The 15390-nt window shown below is 43.3% G+C and overlaps 1 protein-coding gene across 36 annotated transcripts in view; it reads right to left on the reverse strand.

Annotated features, from left to right (window-relative positions):
• Window positions 1-15390, reverse strand: part of SORBS1 (sorbin and SH3 domain containing 1) — a 163132-nt gene that overhangs the window by 63765 nt on the left and 83977 nt on the right. For 26 of the 36 annotated variants that reach the window (XM_021398281.1, XM_021398280.1, XM_021398278.1 and 23 more), the window contains 3 exons: window positions 4282-4337; window positions 2508-2573; window positions 338-433 (listed from right to left, as the gene is read on the reverse strand). In XM_021398281.1, the coding sequence (XP_021253956.1) occupies window positions 338-433; window positions 2508-2573; window positions 4282-4291 (172 nt within the window). In that variant the 5' untranslated portion in view covers window positions 4292-4337. Of the gene's footprint in view, window positions 1-337; window positions 434-2507; window positions 2574-4281; window positions 4338-7129; window positions 7263-7590; window positions 7693-12263; window positions 12345-15390 lie in introns of those variants that run through there. The other 10 variants (XM_021398263.1, XM_021398285.1, XM_021398286.1 and 7 more) reach the window with 6 other exon arrangements.

The following is a 15390-nucleotide window of genomic DNA, read 5'->3' on the forward strand; positions in this document are numbered from 1 at the left end:
CATTCTCTGGTTCATCAGGAGTTTGGTTCAAAATGAGGCTGTAATAACAGCATCATTCATAACCAAGCATTAGTAGAAGAGCTTACAATGATCCCAGATTCAAGTAGACATGATTATATCTGCAGAGAAGCAGCGTAATTGAGAACAGTGCACTGTGCTATCAGGAGCTAACTTTATTACTTACTGATGAAATCTACAGCTCTGGAAACAGTGAGAAGGATGAAGCTGAAAGCTAGCCAAAGCATGTGGGTGAAGCAGAGAGAAAGAGAAAAAAAGAGAGAGGAAGAGAGAGAATGATGGCAACTAATGCGCAGCAGGGGGAGTAAGAAAAAGATACCTGTAGGTAGCACTAGATGAGGAGAACTTTTCACTTTCTTCACAGGGATTATTGTAACAGCAGAAATAGAGCGTGTGTATAAAGGGACGTCAACAGCTGCAAACACAAAAGTGTAAATGGCACATCCAAAAGGGAAGAACTGAGTTTGGAAGCATGCCACTAAATTTTCTAATGTACTCGGAGACACAATAGCAGGAAATTTCAAATACAAAAGCAGTCCAGAGAGCAGTGATGCAACCACTAAAAATATCCCTGTGCTTGTTCTACTCCAGGATACGTCTGCTTTACGCAACGAACAGAACTGCTTACTGAGTCAACTAACTGCTGACCACCACTATGCTGCAGGGGTAATCTGGAAGCATTTGTTTTTAGAAGCCGTCAAATGCTTCCAAATCTGGAAGCATTCGTTTTTAGAAGCCGTCAAAAAATGTTTAGTGTGATCACTCAGCTGAGATACACCACATGCAAAAATAAAAATGTTAAGTCAACATTACAGTGGCTCAGTTAAAGTGATAAAAACAGACAGAGGTTCAGAGAGAAACACGAAAAACCAGCCACACTACAGGAATTCTGGATTTTAGGGCACATTTTACAGGTTCAGCAACAAAACAGTACAGAAATATGAAATAATCCTGAAAAGGAGTCCCACACTGAAGTGCAGCATCAAATATCTAGTCTAGAAAAAAAAAATCCATCAAAGCAGTAAATGAAAGATTTCCCCTGCACTCCATCACTTAGCACAGTAGCTAGAGTACACATAAAGTAACACAGGAGAAAATCATAGGTAGCACAGTGTAAAATTCTAGCAATGGTTACAAAACTCTCCAGTACTGCTGTTACTTCCTTTCCAATTCTTTATTGCTGCTAATGGGGAACCCTATTACAGATGGAAAAAAAAAAAAAAAGGTGAAACTACATATAGGTGATGCTCAATAGGATCTGCCAAGATTAACACCTTGCAGTCACAGCTCCACTAGAGTAATGCAAGTTGTGTTGCTGATTTCTGCAGAGCCAAGATTTTCCACTTTCGATTTCTGTATGTATTAGCTGGAAAGTGGCAGGCATTCTCTTCATTCCACCTCCTTTGGGCCTGAAAAATCAGGAGCAAGAGGAACAACATTTCTAACACTTCTTACACCACCTCTGAGCACTGGGTGAGAGGGAGGGAGGTACTGACCTCAGGGCACCGTGCACGTCACCTGGTGGCAGATCCTTCTGACCCCAGGAAGAACTGGGAAGAAAATACTTCCATCTGACAAAGGGCTCTCAAACAAGAGGACATGGGAAGAGCTCAATGTTTGTTTGTTTTTTTTCAAACCACAGATAAAACTGTTGATTTTTTAGATTTGATTACATGGATTGAAATCCATTTGTATCAGAGGAACCCAAACCAAACCCTGTTCTCCACGCGTCTCCCTGAGCATCCTGTGGATACAATAGATCCCAACTCCAAAGAGCCTGTGGTTTAGGAAACAACTCTAATGCTGTTCTGCTCTGCGACCAACTGAATTCAGCCACCCACAACGCAGTCAAAATACTAACCACTATAAAAAGGCATCAAAAGAAAAGAAAGGAAATGAACCCTGCAGACAACCAACCCATACAAGCACATACTTTCACCCTGCCAAAATACACACCATCTCTGTGTAATACTGAATGCCATTTTATGCTTCAAACCTGTTGATGTTAACATGAAGGCTTGTTTGTTCAGACAAATTGGGGGCTTAAAACCCTTGTTGCTAATGACACATTTCTTTATTACCTAAATAGTTTCAGCTCTTTAATTCTGGCTCAAACCTTCACCTCCCACTGAGGTTAACAGGGTTCACACATAGGTACCCAAAAATCCATGCTGTTCAAACACACAGAGATACTGATTCACAGGTGCTTGCAAGTAGTAGAAGTAGTGCACAGCTCTCTTCAAAACAGCACAAAAAAATATGCAAAAATGCAAACACAGCCTGCCACCTTTTGTTGCCTAAGAGACAAAGAACACTTGTTCAGCTAAAAAATGCTGCTGCTGGCATGCTGCAGCACAAGGCCTTACTTGTATCAGTCACCAGGCAAACTAAATTTGGAAATGCTGCTGTGGTGCCCAGGGAAACCAACCACATTATTCAGCTGACATGCAGGGGGAGCTGCAGAGGTGGCTCTGAAGCTCTCAACCCACCTTTTTCTTGTCCATTGCTGCTCAGCCCATTGACAACAGTTTTTGCAACATCAACTTCTTCACGTTCTGCAAGAAAAACGAAAAAGCAGATTACTTCTAGGTTAAAGCATTTGCAACTGAACTTCACATCTGAATACAAGGGCATGCCATGGGTCAGCACTATTTGATTCTGGAGATAGGAAGTACTCCTACCATCTCAGGAGATGCTGCTTGGAGACACAAATCTCCCTTGGATGACACCTAAGTCTCTCCTTTCCCTTTGCGGATCGCAGCCTCTTTTAAAAGCAGGGACTGTCTCTATATGTATAGACTGCACCCAGCTCAATGCTATTTGCATTTTTGGTGGGACATGAATACTCTAGCCTAGGAAAAGTAAATGCTCTTTGCTACCATATCAGCCAGAAGTGGGTACAAACCCAAAGATAAGAGAGCTGGCCCATGCCCCCCAGTTTTCCAGCCATGTGCTGTGTTGGCATGAATCAAACTGGCTTTTGTGAGTTCAGAGAAACACAGAAGACAGCGCTGGAAAGGACCTCCAATGGCCATCTGAAGCCACATTCCTGACCCACAGCAGAAACACATGCATCTTATCTCTGTAACTACTGACAAATGTTTGCCTAACCAGTTTTTACAACATTACCCTAGAGCAGTTTATTCCAGTGCTTTATACCATGAAAGTTTTAGCAACTTTTAACCCCAACTCCCAGCTCATGCTTCTGGTTAGTCTTCTAGTATTCCTCTGTACGGTCTCCAAATGGTTCTGTTTTTTCTCAAAATGTGGTGCTAAAAGCTGGACAAAATACTCCAGCTGAGACACAAAGTGCTAAAATTAAGTGGGAATGTTATTCCATGGGTCCTACATATGGTACTTCAACATGGCACTGACTTTAATTTTTTCAATCAGACTTACCTTGTTACCCAGACAAACCCAACAGCGGTCCTTTCCCCTACTATCTCCATTTCCTTTTTCCTCATATTTTCTTTGAACAGCTAACTTTTCCTATTCAGATGTCAAAATTTGCATTCACCTCTATTAAAACAGATCCAAGTCTTTCAGATCTCATTCCAGACTACAAGAAGCTAAAGTGACCAACTTTGGCTCAAGATGTAGCTGGCTGTTACAGCTTTATAGGCCAATTTGAAACAACAGAAGTCTAGCCAGGATGCTATTACAAAGCCATTCCACTCTTTCTCCAAAAGTTAGATTCCCTGAGCCTTTCCTCAGAGTGCTGGAGCACCTATGAAGAGGAGTGGAGGGAGTTGGGGTTGTTCAGCCTGGAGAAGAGATGGCTTCAGGGAGACTTTACAGCGGCCTTCCAGCACTTAATGGAGCCTAGAGGAAATGTGGGGAGGACTCTTTATCAGGAAGTGTAGCAACAGGACAGGGAGTAACAATTTTGAACTAAAAGGGGATAGATTTAGACTAGGTATTATGAAGAAATTCTTCCCTATCAGGGCAGAGAGGCGCTGGACTAGGTTGCCCAGAGTAGCTGTGGTGTACAGTCCCTGCAAGTGTTCAAGGCCAGACTGAATGGGACTTTGAGCAGCCTAGTGTAGTGGGAGGTGTCTCTGCCAACAGCAGGGCTGTTCAAGGGATTATTAGGTCCCTTCTAACCCAAACCATTCTGTGATGCCAAGGCTTTGCCTGAGAACCAGGATGCAGAAGAGTAAAAAAAAAAAAAAAAAAAAAGTAATTGGATCACAAATTATTAGGAACAAGTCTAGCAATAAAAACTAGGTTAACAAGGACAAGCGGAAAATAACACAGACTTACCAGAGCTCATTGTGGTGGAAGGAACTGCCTTTTTCACTTCTGGATTCTGTTTATCTCTGTTTAAAGTGAAAGGCAGAGTGATTATTTTTTTGTTTAATGTCTGCTCAGACAGCAGTGTATCTAACGCTGAACAATCATCACAAAAGTCAAGGTAAGAATTACACTTTCCTCAAGAAATTGAGTTTCACAACCAAGATGTATTTATGTCAGTCAGCAGTTATTATTTTTGTTGGTAATTATCAGAAATTAAAGAGTATTTCCACATAATATAGGTACTACTTTCCAACCTTAAGATCATACTGAATAAAGAATGAGAGTTTCTGTACAGCACACCACAAATCTGGATAGCTTCTAATACACGAAAAGTGCATCATCTTTGATTAAAAAGAAAAAAGAAAATCCGAAATAAAAACTCTTCGATTATGAATAGAGATTAAAAAAAGTCAATTTTCACAGTCATGAGAAACTGCGAGGAACAACTGCAGAACCTATTCCCGGTCAGGACTTGGTACCTACAAACAGCTTCCAACATCACTGCAGATGTTGGTCTGAAAAGAGAAAGTGCAGCACTTCTACAAAACAGTCTATGTTTGCCAAGACTTCTTAACTCTCCAGAGGTCTAGGTTGAATTAAAAACTCTTTACTTGTGTGTCTCATTCTCTCTCCCACTTCCTCCTCAAAAATTAGCACTAAATAGAGCAAGAATGATTCCAGCTAATTAAATGCTTTTCAGGGCACAAAGAGGTATCACAAGCTGTGCAACTGTGCATAAACAAATACCCTAATCTATGGGGATACAACACCTTCCCTTCCTTCCCGGCTACTCAGATAAGCAAGAAGCCAGAGAGACAGTTGTTGCTTTCTTGTTTTCCTGTTACACGAATTAGAGGAATAGTGGGACAGTCTTAAGAGGTGGAAATTGTCTTCAGGGAGCTGAATTTGCTCCCTTGCCTGAAGCATCTCCATTCTCAAGCAGTATTCATTCCATACCAATCAGAATATAATGAGCATGTTCAACAGATAGCCAAAAGGAAAGTAAAGAAAATTAAGTCAGCAAATATAGTAACAGATAAGTCTGTGAAACTAGCTAATATCTGGGCTTTCAGGCATGTCACAACAGCAGCCAACACTTAGTTATTTTATTCATTAGAATACCCATACAAGATATTACACTGTGGGGCAGTGAAGGCTCAGCAGGACACAGTCTAACTCCAAAGTGATCACAGCAAAAGAGCAGGGGGTGCAAACTGAAGTGACTCAACAAAAGCCGAACATAACCAGAAGGCCTGCCAACACAGCATCCGCTTTTTGTTTCTACCATTTCATATTAGAAGCAAGGGCCCTGAAATAGTAACGGTTGACACAGCCTAAGAATTTGGTCAAATGAATTTATTAATAATGCTCTTTCTGATCTAAGTTTCAATTACAGAAAGTAATTACTTCAGCTTAGGTAAAGGAGAAATAGGTGAGCTAAAATTACAGATTATGAAGACGAAGAAGCAACATCACACTCTTCTAGGTATTGAAAACTATTATCAGTTAAACTTAGTGGAAAAATACAAAACCCTCCAGAGGGCAGGGAGAAAACTACAAGAAGGTGCAGTACTGCAGTTAATTCTCAGTTCAGCTTTACAAATAAGAACATTTTGAAGCTGAGGAGACTGCTAGCACCCAGAAGCACTAGCTCAGCACTGGCCCTCTCCTTGGCATCTGTACAAGTCAACAGGACGTTTCCTCTACACAGAGTATCCCCAAAAGGTTGCACGTCTTCCTCTGCTATACAAGATTTTTAAAAGGCCCAACAAATTCCAGCATGCTACCTTTTCTTGACAGGATACGCTAAGCTCACGCACTTGGGCAAAGGCCAGGTCCTCAGCAATGCAGTGGTAGAGCACATTCCACAGCAGCAGTATCTGAGCAAGTACATTTCTGGCTCCATGCTTCATACATTTTGAAGCGTTCCTTCACCACTTAGAATTAAGTGACATCACAACTGCCAGGAGACTCTGATTTCAGTGGTTTCTTCTTGATTTGGAAGTCCTGACACTGCTTATAGTGTAAAGCACTTGCTTCACTGTGTTAAGAAAGGCATTCAGCAAAGAGCTCAAACACACAAAAAAAGCTCAATTGTTTGGCCTTAAAAGAACAAATTACTTTTTCACAAGAAGTGATTTGAGATCAAAAGCACAGCAGTAATTAAATGAACAAGTTTCCTAAATTAAGTGAAGGTGGTGTACAAACTCATTAGAATTAGATCTAGAAAAACAACTTCACCCATATCCCCACACTTACTAGCAATTACAGAATCCAATTAAAACAACAACCATTCAGCATTCATTAACCGTGAAACTAACCAGGATTATTCAAGCACTTGTGAACATATACTTAATGCAGGTTCACATAAAAAGAATGGGTTTGGAGTGCTAGAGTAAGCAGTCCAGAGCACTTCAACTACTTTAACTGTGGATGTTCCATTTTAAAGTTGATTTAGGTCATTTGAGGATCTGTGTGCAGATTCAATGCATCCTGGTACAACAAAAAACTGCTACTTAGATTGAGGAAATTACGGAACATGTCTGAAGTTGAGAACATGCCTCAGTGCCTTCTGCACTCTGTTTCCCATAGGCTTAACCTAAACCATTCACTAAAGTCCTGTTACGCTCGCACTTTATGGAGTAGTATAAGGTTGCTTTTTGGGCTGTGTTTGGCTCTGTTCAGTCCAACAGCACACCTGGCTCCATGGCCAGGCGCCCTTTGTGCTGCCCTCTGTAACATTTGGGAACATACAGGCTGTAAGTCAGCGTGCTGCATGCATTTGGTGGAGAATCCTCAGGCAGAGCAGCCCTACCAGGCTGGCCAGAGAGGATGCACATGGGCTGCAGAGGCAGGTGGATCAGTTCCTCCAGAGATCTTCCTGTAGAAATGGTCATGCAGTTCCCACAGGCACGTGCAGAACGTGGAGCCACACTTCACGACTGAGCCTTTCAAAGGAAATCAAAGGTTGGATTCCTTATGTCAGTCTTAGAAACTGGCAAACAGTACCACCAGATCAGGCAAAACAAAAACCAGTCTCCCACACAAAACCACTGCAGTGTCTCCTAGCTCCCTGCAGTCAACAGCAGACCGCTGTCTCCTTGCCAGGCTTGAATTTATGCCTTTCCTGAAATGTGACAGACATAGCAACAAAGATGCAGACATTCAAAACACAATGAAAGGTGATGAATTCCTAAGGGCATAAGCCAGCAGCTGTAATGCTGACGATGCCAACGCCTGTATGTAATGTCCACCAGCTCCTTGCCAGCTCCGTACCTCTAGACGGGTGTTCAGCACTCCTTCCTCCCGCTCATCTCTCCCAGGGCTGCAGCTCCTTCCCTACTTGGTGTGGAAACCGAGCACGGCGGATTTAGAGCCCTATTTAGGAGGAATGCAGATAAGTAGTGACTACTGCTACACAGCATGTCTCTGGATTATCTCACATGCTCTAAACATTCAAGTGCTCCCCCTGCAACGGTCAGGGTAACAAACAGCTCATTAATTGTCCCGAGCAAGGACGCACGCCTTGCAGTCACTGGTATCTCTGCCGGGAGTCGTGGGTGGTGGTTATTTTTGGTGGTCTAATGTACATGTGGGGAAAAGACATTTCCTCTGGTTTCTTCTTTGCTGTTACTGATAGCTCCGATGACTTGCTTAGAACTTAAGAGCAATTGCTAACCATAAGCATTCAAAACTCATCAGGCAGGCCTTAAATTCATTACGCAGATTCCTGCTTTAGCTTCTCAGTTTTGAGTTTTCATATTTGTGAAAATTTTTCTCCACACACAAGAGTTTTGAGTGTTTTGTAGCAGTCTTTAAATGAAAAATCAATTTCTTGTTTATATAATTACAGTCTAGCTATTGCGGCTTTTAGAAGAAAATTGGAGATTTTCAAATTTCAGAGAGGATGAGCACTCACAAATGCTATGTTTCACATGATCAGCCCTTGTACATCACTGCTGGCACCCACTTGTTTTGCCCCTGGCTCAGGCCCTCTCTCAGTGCCACCAGTGTCCCTGCCTCAGATGCTTCGCTCAGCCAGCTATGCTGGCACCATGGGGTCCCAGAGCTGGACAGGGGGCAAAGGGCTGCACTACTGCCAGCATCTGCGACTACGAGGTTCCTCTGCTTAAAGGGAGCCACGGGAGAGCACAGCTCCGCTGCACTTCTCATGCTGTACCACGTGAAATGGAGCAAGAGAAAGTAAATTGGGAATATAACAGGCAGAGCTGCAGGTTAACTCAGTCAATCAGCTCTCTCTTATCCTGAAATACTGAGAGAAATATGCCGCCTGTCAGTTTTATTTTAAGGGTTAAAGAACATCCTGTTATTCCATCAGAAGACATGATGCTCCTAAGAATAAATATCATGAAAGGGCTGTGAATAAGCAGTGCACAGATGAGTCCTACCAGCTCCAAGCAGCCGCCTCCCCACACGCCTCAGAGAGGGTTCAGACAGCGCCAAGCAGCAAAGGCTCAGCTAAATCCAACAAATGGCAGCACTGCACAAAAGCTGGAATAGCATGTTCTTATAAATAATTGAGCTTACAGTTGTTGGAATAAACAAACATAGCACAGTGCATATGCAGCGCTGTTGTCTTTTTTTATTTTTTAAATATGGTGCATGTTTGCTTCCTTCCTAATGGGTATATCTGGGGTACATGTGCCAGTTTGGGTACAGTTTAACAGTAACGCGCCCATCTGTCAAATAAGAAATGTAAACTAGGAGATGTGACTTTAAGAGCTCAGAGATGCCTTCAGAATGAAGTTATCCTTCAGTCACCAACTTCAGAGTAAACAACGCTTACCAGCAACCTGAGTTAACTCAGTTCAAGGTCACCACTTTCAAACACTGCCAAGAAGGATCTGTGGGGTCATCAAGCCTACTCCCATGCTATTGCAGGCAGCTGTGTCGTACAATCTTGGACAGGAACATTTCAAGTTCCAGCTTGAAACTCGTAAGGCTTCCCGCCTCCACAGCTCCTCCTTGAAGCCAACTCCTTCCTTCTTATGGGTAAAACATAGTTTCTGACTTACATCCTAAATTTAATTGATGAACAGCTAGCACCGAACTGTTTTGCACTAACATCATTCTTCTGTTTAAGTAGTATTTGTGCTCCCCCATCCATTCATTTTCAGAAAGCAATCGCACCTCCGAGTCTTCATTTGCAAATCTGTAAACAAACGTTTCCAAAGCCATTGGTCTACATGCTCTCATCCATCTCTAAAATCCAGCAAACAAACAGCACATTTTTAAGGTGGAACGTCCAAAGCCTGAACTGTGTTCAGTGACACAGAATCAGAGAGCAAAGCTGAGATGCTCGAGAGCTGAAAAGCAAGGTTTAAAAGGCAAAGCAGCTTCTCTGGTCTGGCTTCAAGAAACAGTTATATGGTCAGTGGAAGTTCAGACAATGATTTGATGTCTACAGTGATCTTCCTTGCAAAGAAATAGACTGGAATACCGTCATCAGGTACTGAGTCCTCATGAGGATGACTTACACCTGTAGGGTTGTGGGGCTGGAGATGTCTCCTGCTCAGCCACAGGCACGGGGCTGGGAAAGCAGCAGCTCAGCACAGGGCAGGCAGGAGAGTGATTACGCATGTGGTGGTTCCCTGCTTCCCTCAAGATGAGTTAACTACTCCCATCAGTAGCTTTCCAGTCAAAAAATAGACAGGTGATTTAAATGCACTGTAACTGGCCTTTGACTTCCTCCTGAGTCTGCTGTGACCACCCTGTATTTTTTGTATTTGATGGCTGAGATCATGGTAACATTCGCTGTGCCCCATGCATCTGCTAAAGAAACAAGTACCTTTGTGTGACACCTGTACACCCAAGCAGCTCACGCTGTAAAGGTTCAGAAACTTCTAGAGTATTTTGAATAAAATCCTATATTCATCAGTCACAGCGTCTGAGAGCATTAGAGGTGCCGATTTCTGCTCAGATTTCTCTGCAGTCTGTAGGCTAACACCTCACAGATAGAAGCTGCTGCACAGCCTGTGCAAGGCAACTCCCAGGGCACAGCTCTCAGACTGCAGCTTGCTCTGGAAGGAAAGCAGTAAATGATTCAGCAGCCCACCACCACCTGGGACAATTCAGGACACTTAACTGAGACTTACATAAGAATTCAAGCAGGACACACAGATCCACTGAAATTGCCATTTACTTACAGTTAATAAGGGGCAGTTAATTCAACACTGCCTAATCTACGTTTTTGCAGATTTACCTTTTCTGGGGCAAACTGTAGCAATTGCACCTAGCCTAGAGGATGCTGGTTTTATACTTCAACTGGAAGGAGCAGAAGATTCAGTTAGTTCAAGCTGTTCTGAGACTCTTTGTACCATCCGTGTGGCTGGGATGCTCTGTGCGCTGCACTCAGCTGCATACACCTCTGACAGGGGGCCACTTGCGTCTGCAGAAGAATTGCTGTAAATTAACAGACCCAAATTCCAGAAGCCTTAATTACATACAACAATGGATCCGTTCAGCTGACCACAGGATCGAGGGACACGCACAAACACTACACTGCATTTAATACAGTGAATGGCATTCTGTAAATACAATCAATTAGATCATCTAAACAACATCCAGCAGCTTCTCTTGCATGATTTTGTATAGCACAGACTACAAAGGCCATCTTCACTGCTGTTATACACTCTAATAGTGAAGCAGTAAATAAGTGGAAGTTTCATTAAGTAGAAATACTAATTAGAGACTGACTGGTGTCACAAAGTTCAGATCCCAATTAACCTAATTTTTGCAAAATACTTGTACAGGAAAGATTCTTGTGCACCTTTGACATCATAAAGAAATACCTTAATACTACAGATCACCTTCTATCATCTCAGACACACCCTGAGATTCCTAGCTGTGCAAGGTATAGAAGTCATTCTGGTATTGAACTATCATTCTGGCAATGATATCAGACAACTGTTAATCATGACCTCTGTTAGCACTAGCTGTTTTCAAGCTCTTCACAAACACTCACTAAGCAATACTTGGCACAGAGGTGGAAGATTCAAGCCTCTGTTCTATGCAGCATCTGAAATTAACTGAGCCAGCACAGTGTAAACAAGGTGCGTATGTCAGTCTTTGAGTGTTTTATGATGTCTTCAGAATAAGCCAAGCCATTTCAAAAGTTGTTCTCATTATACACATATTTGTATATTATACAAAGGGAGTCAGGCATACCCTTCTTCCAACACACCTCTGACAAGGCTGAGGATGCCTGAGGAAACTGGACAGGGTCATTCTCCCTAGCCTCTGGCATTGCTGCTCTAGAGAAATTTCCCTGGAATTTTCCCTGGAAATTAATTTCCCAATGAATCTACCTGAATATCAGGCACAAAAAGGCCTCAGCAAAACCCAGAAGGCTGTTTGCTGTCACAAGTCCAAGGCCAGACAGCAAAGCCACACCTGCCAGGAATTCAGGCTGAAGTCCTGGCTGATCACCCTGCTGCCTCTAAAGCCACCTACATGCTGGAATGAAGAACACAGCGATTGCTCCTCTGCTTGGTACTGGAAACACTAAGAACACTGAACTGCTGGGTTAACAATGGTCTGACATTTGAAGCGTCTCCAGAAACAGCAGAATGCCAAATCTCAGAAACCAAATCTCATCTTCACTTCCCTCTGATTCCTCACAGCTCAGGTGACATACTGCTGAGAACTCCACATCCACTCTCCTCACTTTCATTTTAGCAATAGTCTTGGAGTCAGCTCTCAGGAATTACTCTCAGCCACTCCTTCCCATAAAATTAGTCAGGAGAAGGATGCAGTAATTTGGGTATGGAGACTAGGACCGGCTCAATTCCCTTATCCAGGACACAAGCTCATGTAATGACTATTCTAGGTATCTCCCCTCTTTTCAAGCAGCAACCAGAAATACCTCCCCATGTGAAAGAAACAATTTCAAAGTCAGTGCGTGGAACCCAGCAGACCGACCCACTCACCACACATAAGCAGGTGCCAGTGCCATGTAAAGCCCCGGGAGATCAGTTCACAGCAGCTCCAGGAGGACTAGCTTTGAATAACTAGGAAAAAAAACATAGTAGTGTCCTTACCTTGATTCAGACTTTTCAGTTAATGGTGCCATTTTCTTAGCCCCTTAATTTCATCCCATAAGAGGATAAGAGTTAAGAAAGCCTTTCATTGTGTTACCCAGTCACTTGGCTGCTGAAATGTACCAATAAATTTGTGGAAACCTCTCTCTCTCCCTGGCACCCTTAAACACTTTGCCCCTCCTCCTCCTGTGCTTTTATTAGCCAGCAGGTTCTTAGTCACACCATGCTGTCACTAGGCTTGCTCACCATCAGCCACCCCCACCCAGCTTGCCTGTCACTCGCCTGCCGCTGTCATTGGGAAACACTCTGGCTCTCCCTGAAGCTCTGGAGCTGGGGAAAGGAGAGAAAGTTGGGAGATGATGCTGTGGTAGCAGGGAGATGGGATGTACTATGGAAGGGAAGTGACAAGCAGGCCTTGTAGAAATACTTGATTAAAGCACAGGGGAAGTACTTGAAAAAGAACTTTTTCCTCTTTCTTTTTAATAACCAGAGAGTATCTGCCTGTCAAGGGAGGAATGTTTTCATTAGCAGTAGACATGGTAGATCCTATTTCAATGGGCAGGAGCTGAAGGGTCACAGCTAAAGTTTCTGCACTTGGCAGCTGAGATTCCTCACATAAATCCTCATGTGACACACAGAGAAACCAACCGCTTTCGTGATTACTAGATGTTATATGATGCCCACGCCATAGGTATCATAGCATGCACAAAGGGGCCTTTTAAGCCTCAAGCCATACTATGATGCCCCAGGTCAGAGCACTCTCACCATGGCACAGCCTCACACCGGAGTGGAAGTGGTGCATTCAGAACAGCAAGGGGTCTGGTCTGCCCGCAGCCTGTTTCTCAATTGTTATGCCTCAAGTTTGCATGTACAGGCATTGATCTGCTGTCAAACTACGGGACTGAAAAAATGTACTGAAAATAACTGCAAGGTAAGCATCTTCTAGCAAGCAAGGCCCAGAAAGCAACACAGATGGCCAGAGCTGCTGACTGCAGAAGGGCGCAGAGCGAAGGTTACTATGTGGGTCAACACTTACTGTAATGTCAGACTCTTAGTAAAACATTAGCAAAGGACAGAACAAAGGTCTCCAAATGCTACCGTGCAAATATATACCAATGCACTGTGAAATTCCGATGGAGGTTCCAATTCGCAACAAGTCCCCCTTTTTCTTTTCCTGCACAATATATATTTAGCACCCCAATATTTATCTCTTATCAAATGAAGCATTTAACTGTTGGCCAATAAAGGCACAACTCTGAAATGGCACACTGGCTAAAGGGGCCAGGAGTGGCTGGAAAATTCTGCTTCAAGACCACCAATCCCCACACCTAAACATGGGCATGTACTTTGCAGTATCTGATTACAGTAAACAAAGGGTTCCCATGCCCACATTTAAAGACTAACTCCGTGGAGAGATCAGATTTGGAGTTTTGGATTCTTCTACTCCAGCAGGCACTAGAGGCCACTCACAAAATTCAGGTTGGGATTCAGGTTTTAGCCCCTGAGAAGTCAGGTGTACAAAACTCCAGCAAGCCAGGAAAGCCAAGGAAAAACAAACAAACGAACAACCCCACACAACACTGTCCAAAGTAAACTGCAATCATCACCTTCAATTACTTGAAGCACACTAGTTCACTAGTTTAGATAACAGTACAAAACAGGAGACCTCCCTCACCACCTGAAGATATAAGCTCCTTGATCTTCTCAAGTCTGCTCTGGAGCCTGATCACAGAGTTGTCTGGGCAGCAACCATATTACAAAAATATCAGCTAATGAATGAGAGAATAGCACCTATGCAGAGGCAAAGTAGGGAAGGATCCAGCAGTGTGCCCAGATCCAAAGTCAGACTGGTAAGTTCAGGGCCAGGATTGGGTAAAACACTTCATGAAGCAGCCTGGACAACCTGCAAATAGCCTGGCAAGGAGAGATGAGTTTCTGCTCCAGATAGCTACTTGGATGGAAAACTGAAGGACCTTCACAGAAATTGCTGTTTCACATGAGTGACAGGAGAAATGGGCAGCAAGCACTGCACAGCCATATGCCTTGGGTTGTTTTCTTTTTTTTCCCTGAAGTCAGTCCTCAGTGCAAGATAAAAAGTATAATTGTTCTGTTGCTGTTTTACCATCAACTCGCAGCAAGAGTATAGTATCCACTGCAATCATCCTGGCAAGTACTTCTGCAGAACTGTTGCCATATTTTTTTCTCCCACAATATCCATGTTTTCAGGAGGCAGCTCAGAGGAAACCTTATCGCTCTCTACAACTCCCTGAAAGGAGGTTGTAGTGAGGTGGGGGCTGGCCTCTTCTCCCAGATAACAGCAATGGAACAAGGGGGGATGGCCTGAAGTTGTGCCAGAGGAGGTTCAGGTTGGATTTTAGGAAAAATTTATTCTCAGAAAAAGTGGCAATGCATTGGCACAGGCTGCCCAGGGAGGTGGTGGAGTCACTGTCCCTGGTTGTGTTCAGAAAAAGGTAAACATAGCACTGAGGGACGTGGTTAGTGGGCATGGTGGGGATGGGTTGATGGTTGGTCTAGACGATCTTTGTGGTCTCCTCCAACTTTAATGATTCTGTGATTATCATAACAATTGAAAGAAAAAGAGACAAAACAATCCGCACAACAAAGCAAGTATTTGGCATAACAGAGATAGATCCCAGCTCTAGGACATTCTGGACCACTGCTCTAGTCTGGGAAAGCCTACCTTCATCATATCTGTTTTGCTGTCAAATCCATACACAAATTCTCCCACTGAAGGGAGTGGGTTGCTTTCACTATAAGCTACCCCACAAACCATGCTGCACAATTGATAGGGGTCTTTGTTTAGATATACATCACACAGTTACACTAGTTCTTTTATGCCGCTCCAATAAGCCACAGGGCTGTGAAATGTAGTTTAAAAAATAAGGTACTTCTGGAAGATCTGGGAGATGCTAAGTAAAAGCTACGGAGTTTACTTAGTTCTGCAGACTGAGGAAGGCGGCAAGCACACTTGCATCATGATCATGTTTTTACTTCA

This window comes from Numida meleagris, chromosome 5, assembly GCF_002078875.1.
Source record: "Numida meleagris isolate 19003 breed g44 Domestic line chromosome 5, NumMel1.0, whole genome shotgun sequence".
Classification (NCBI taxonomy): domain Eukaryota; kingdom Metazoa; phylum Chordata; class Aves; order Galliformes; family Numididae; genus Numida; species Numida meleagris.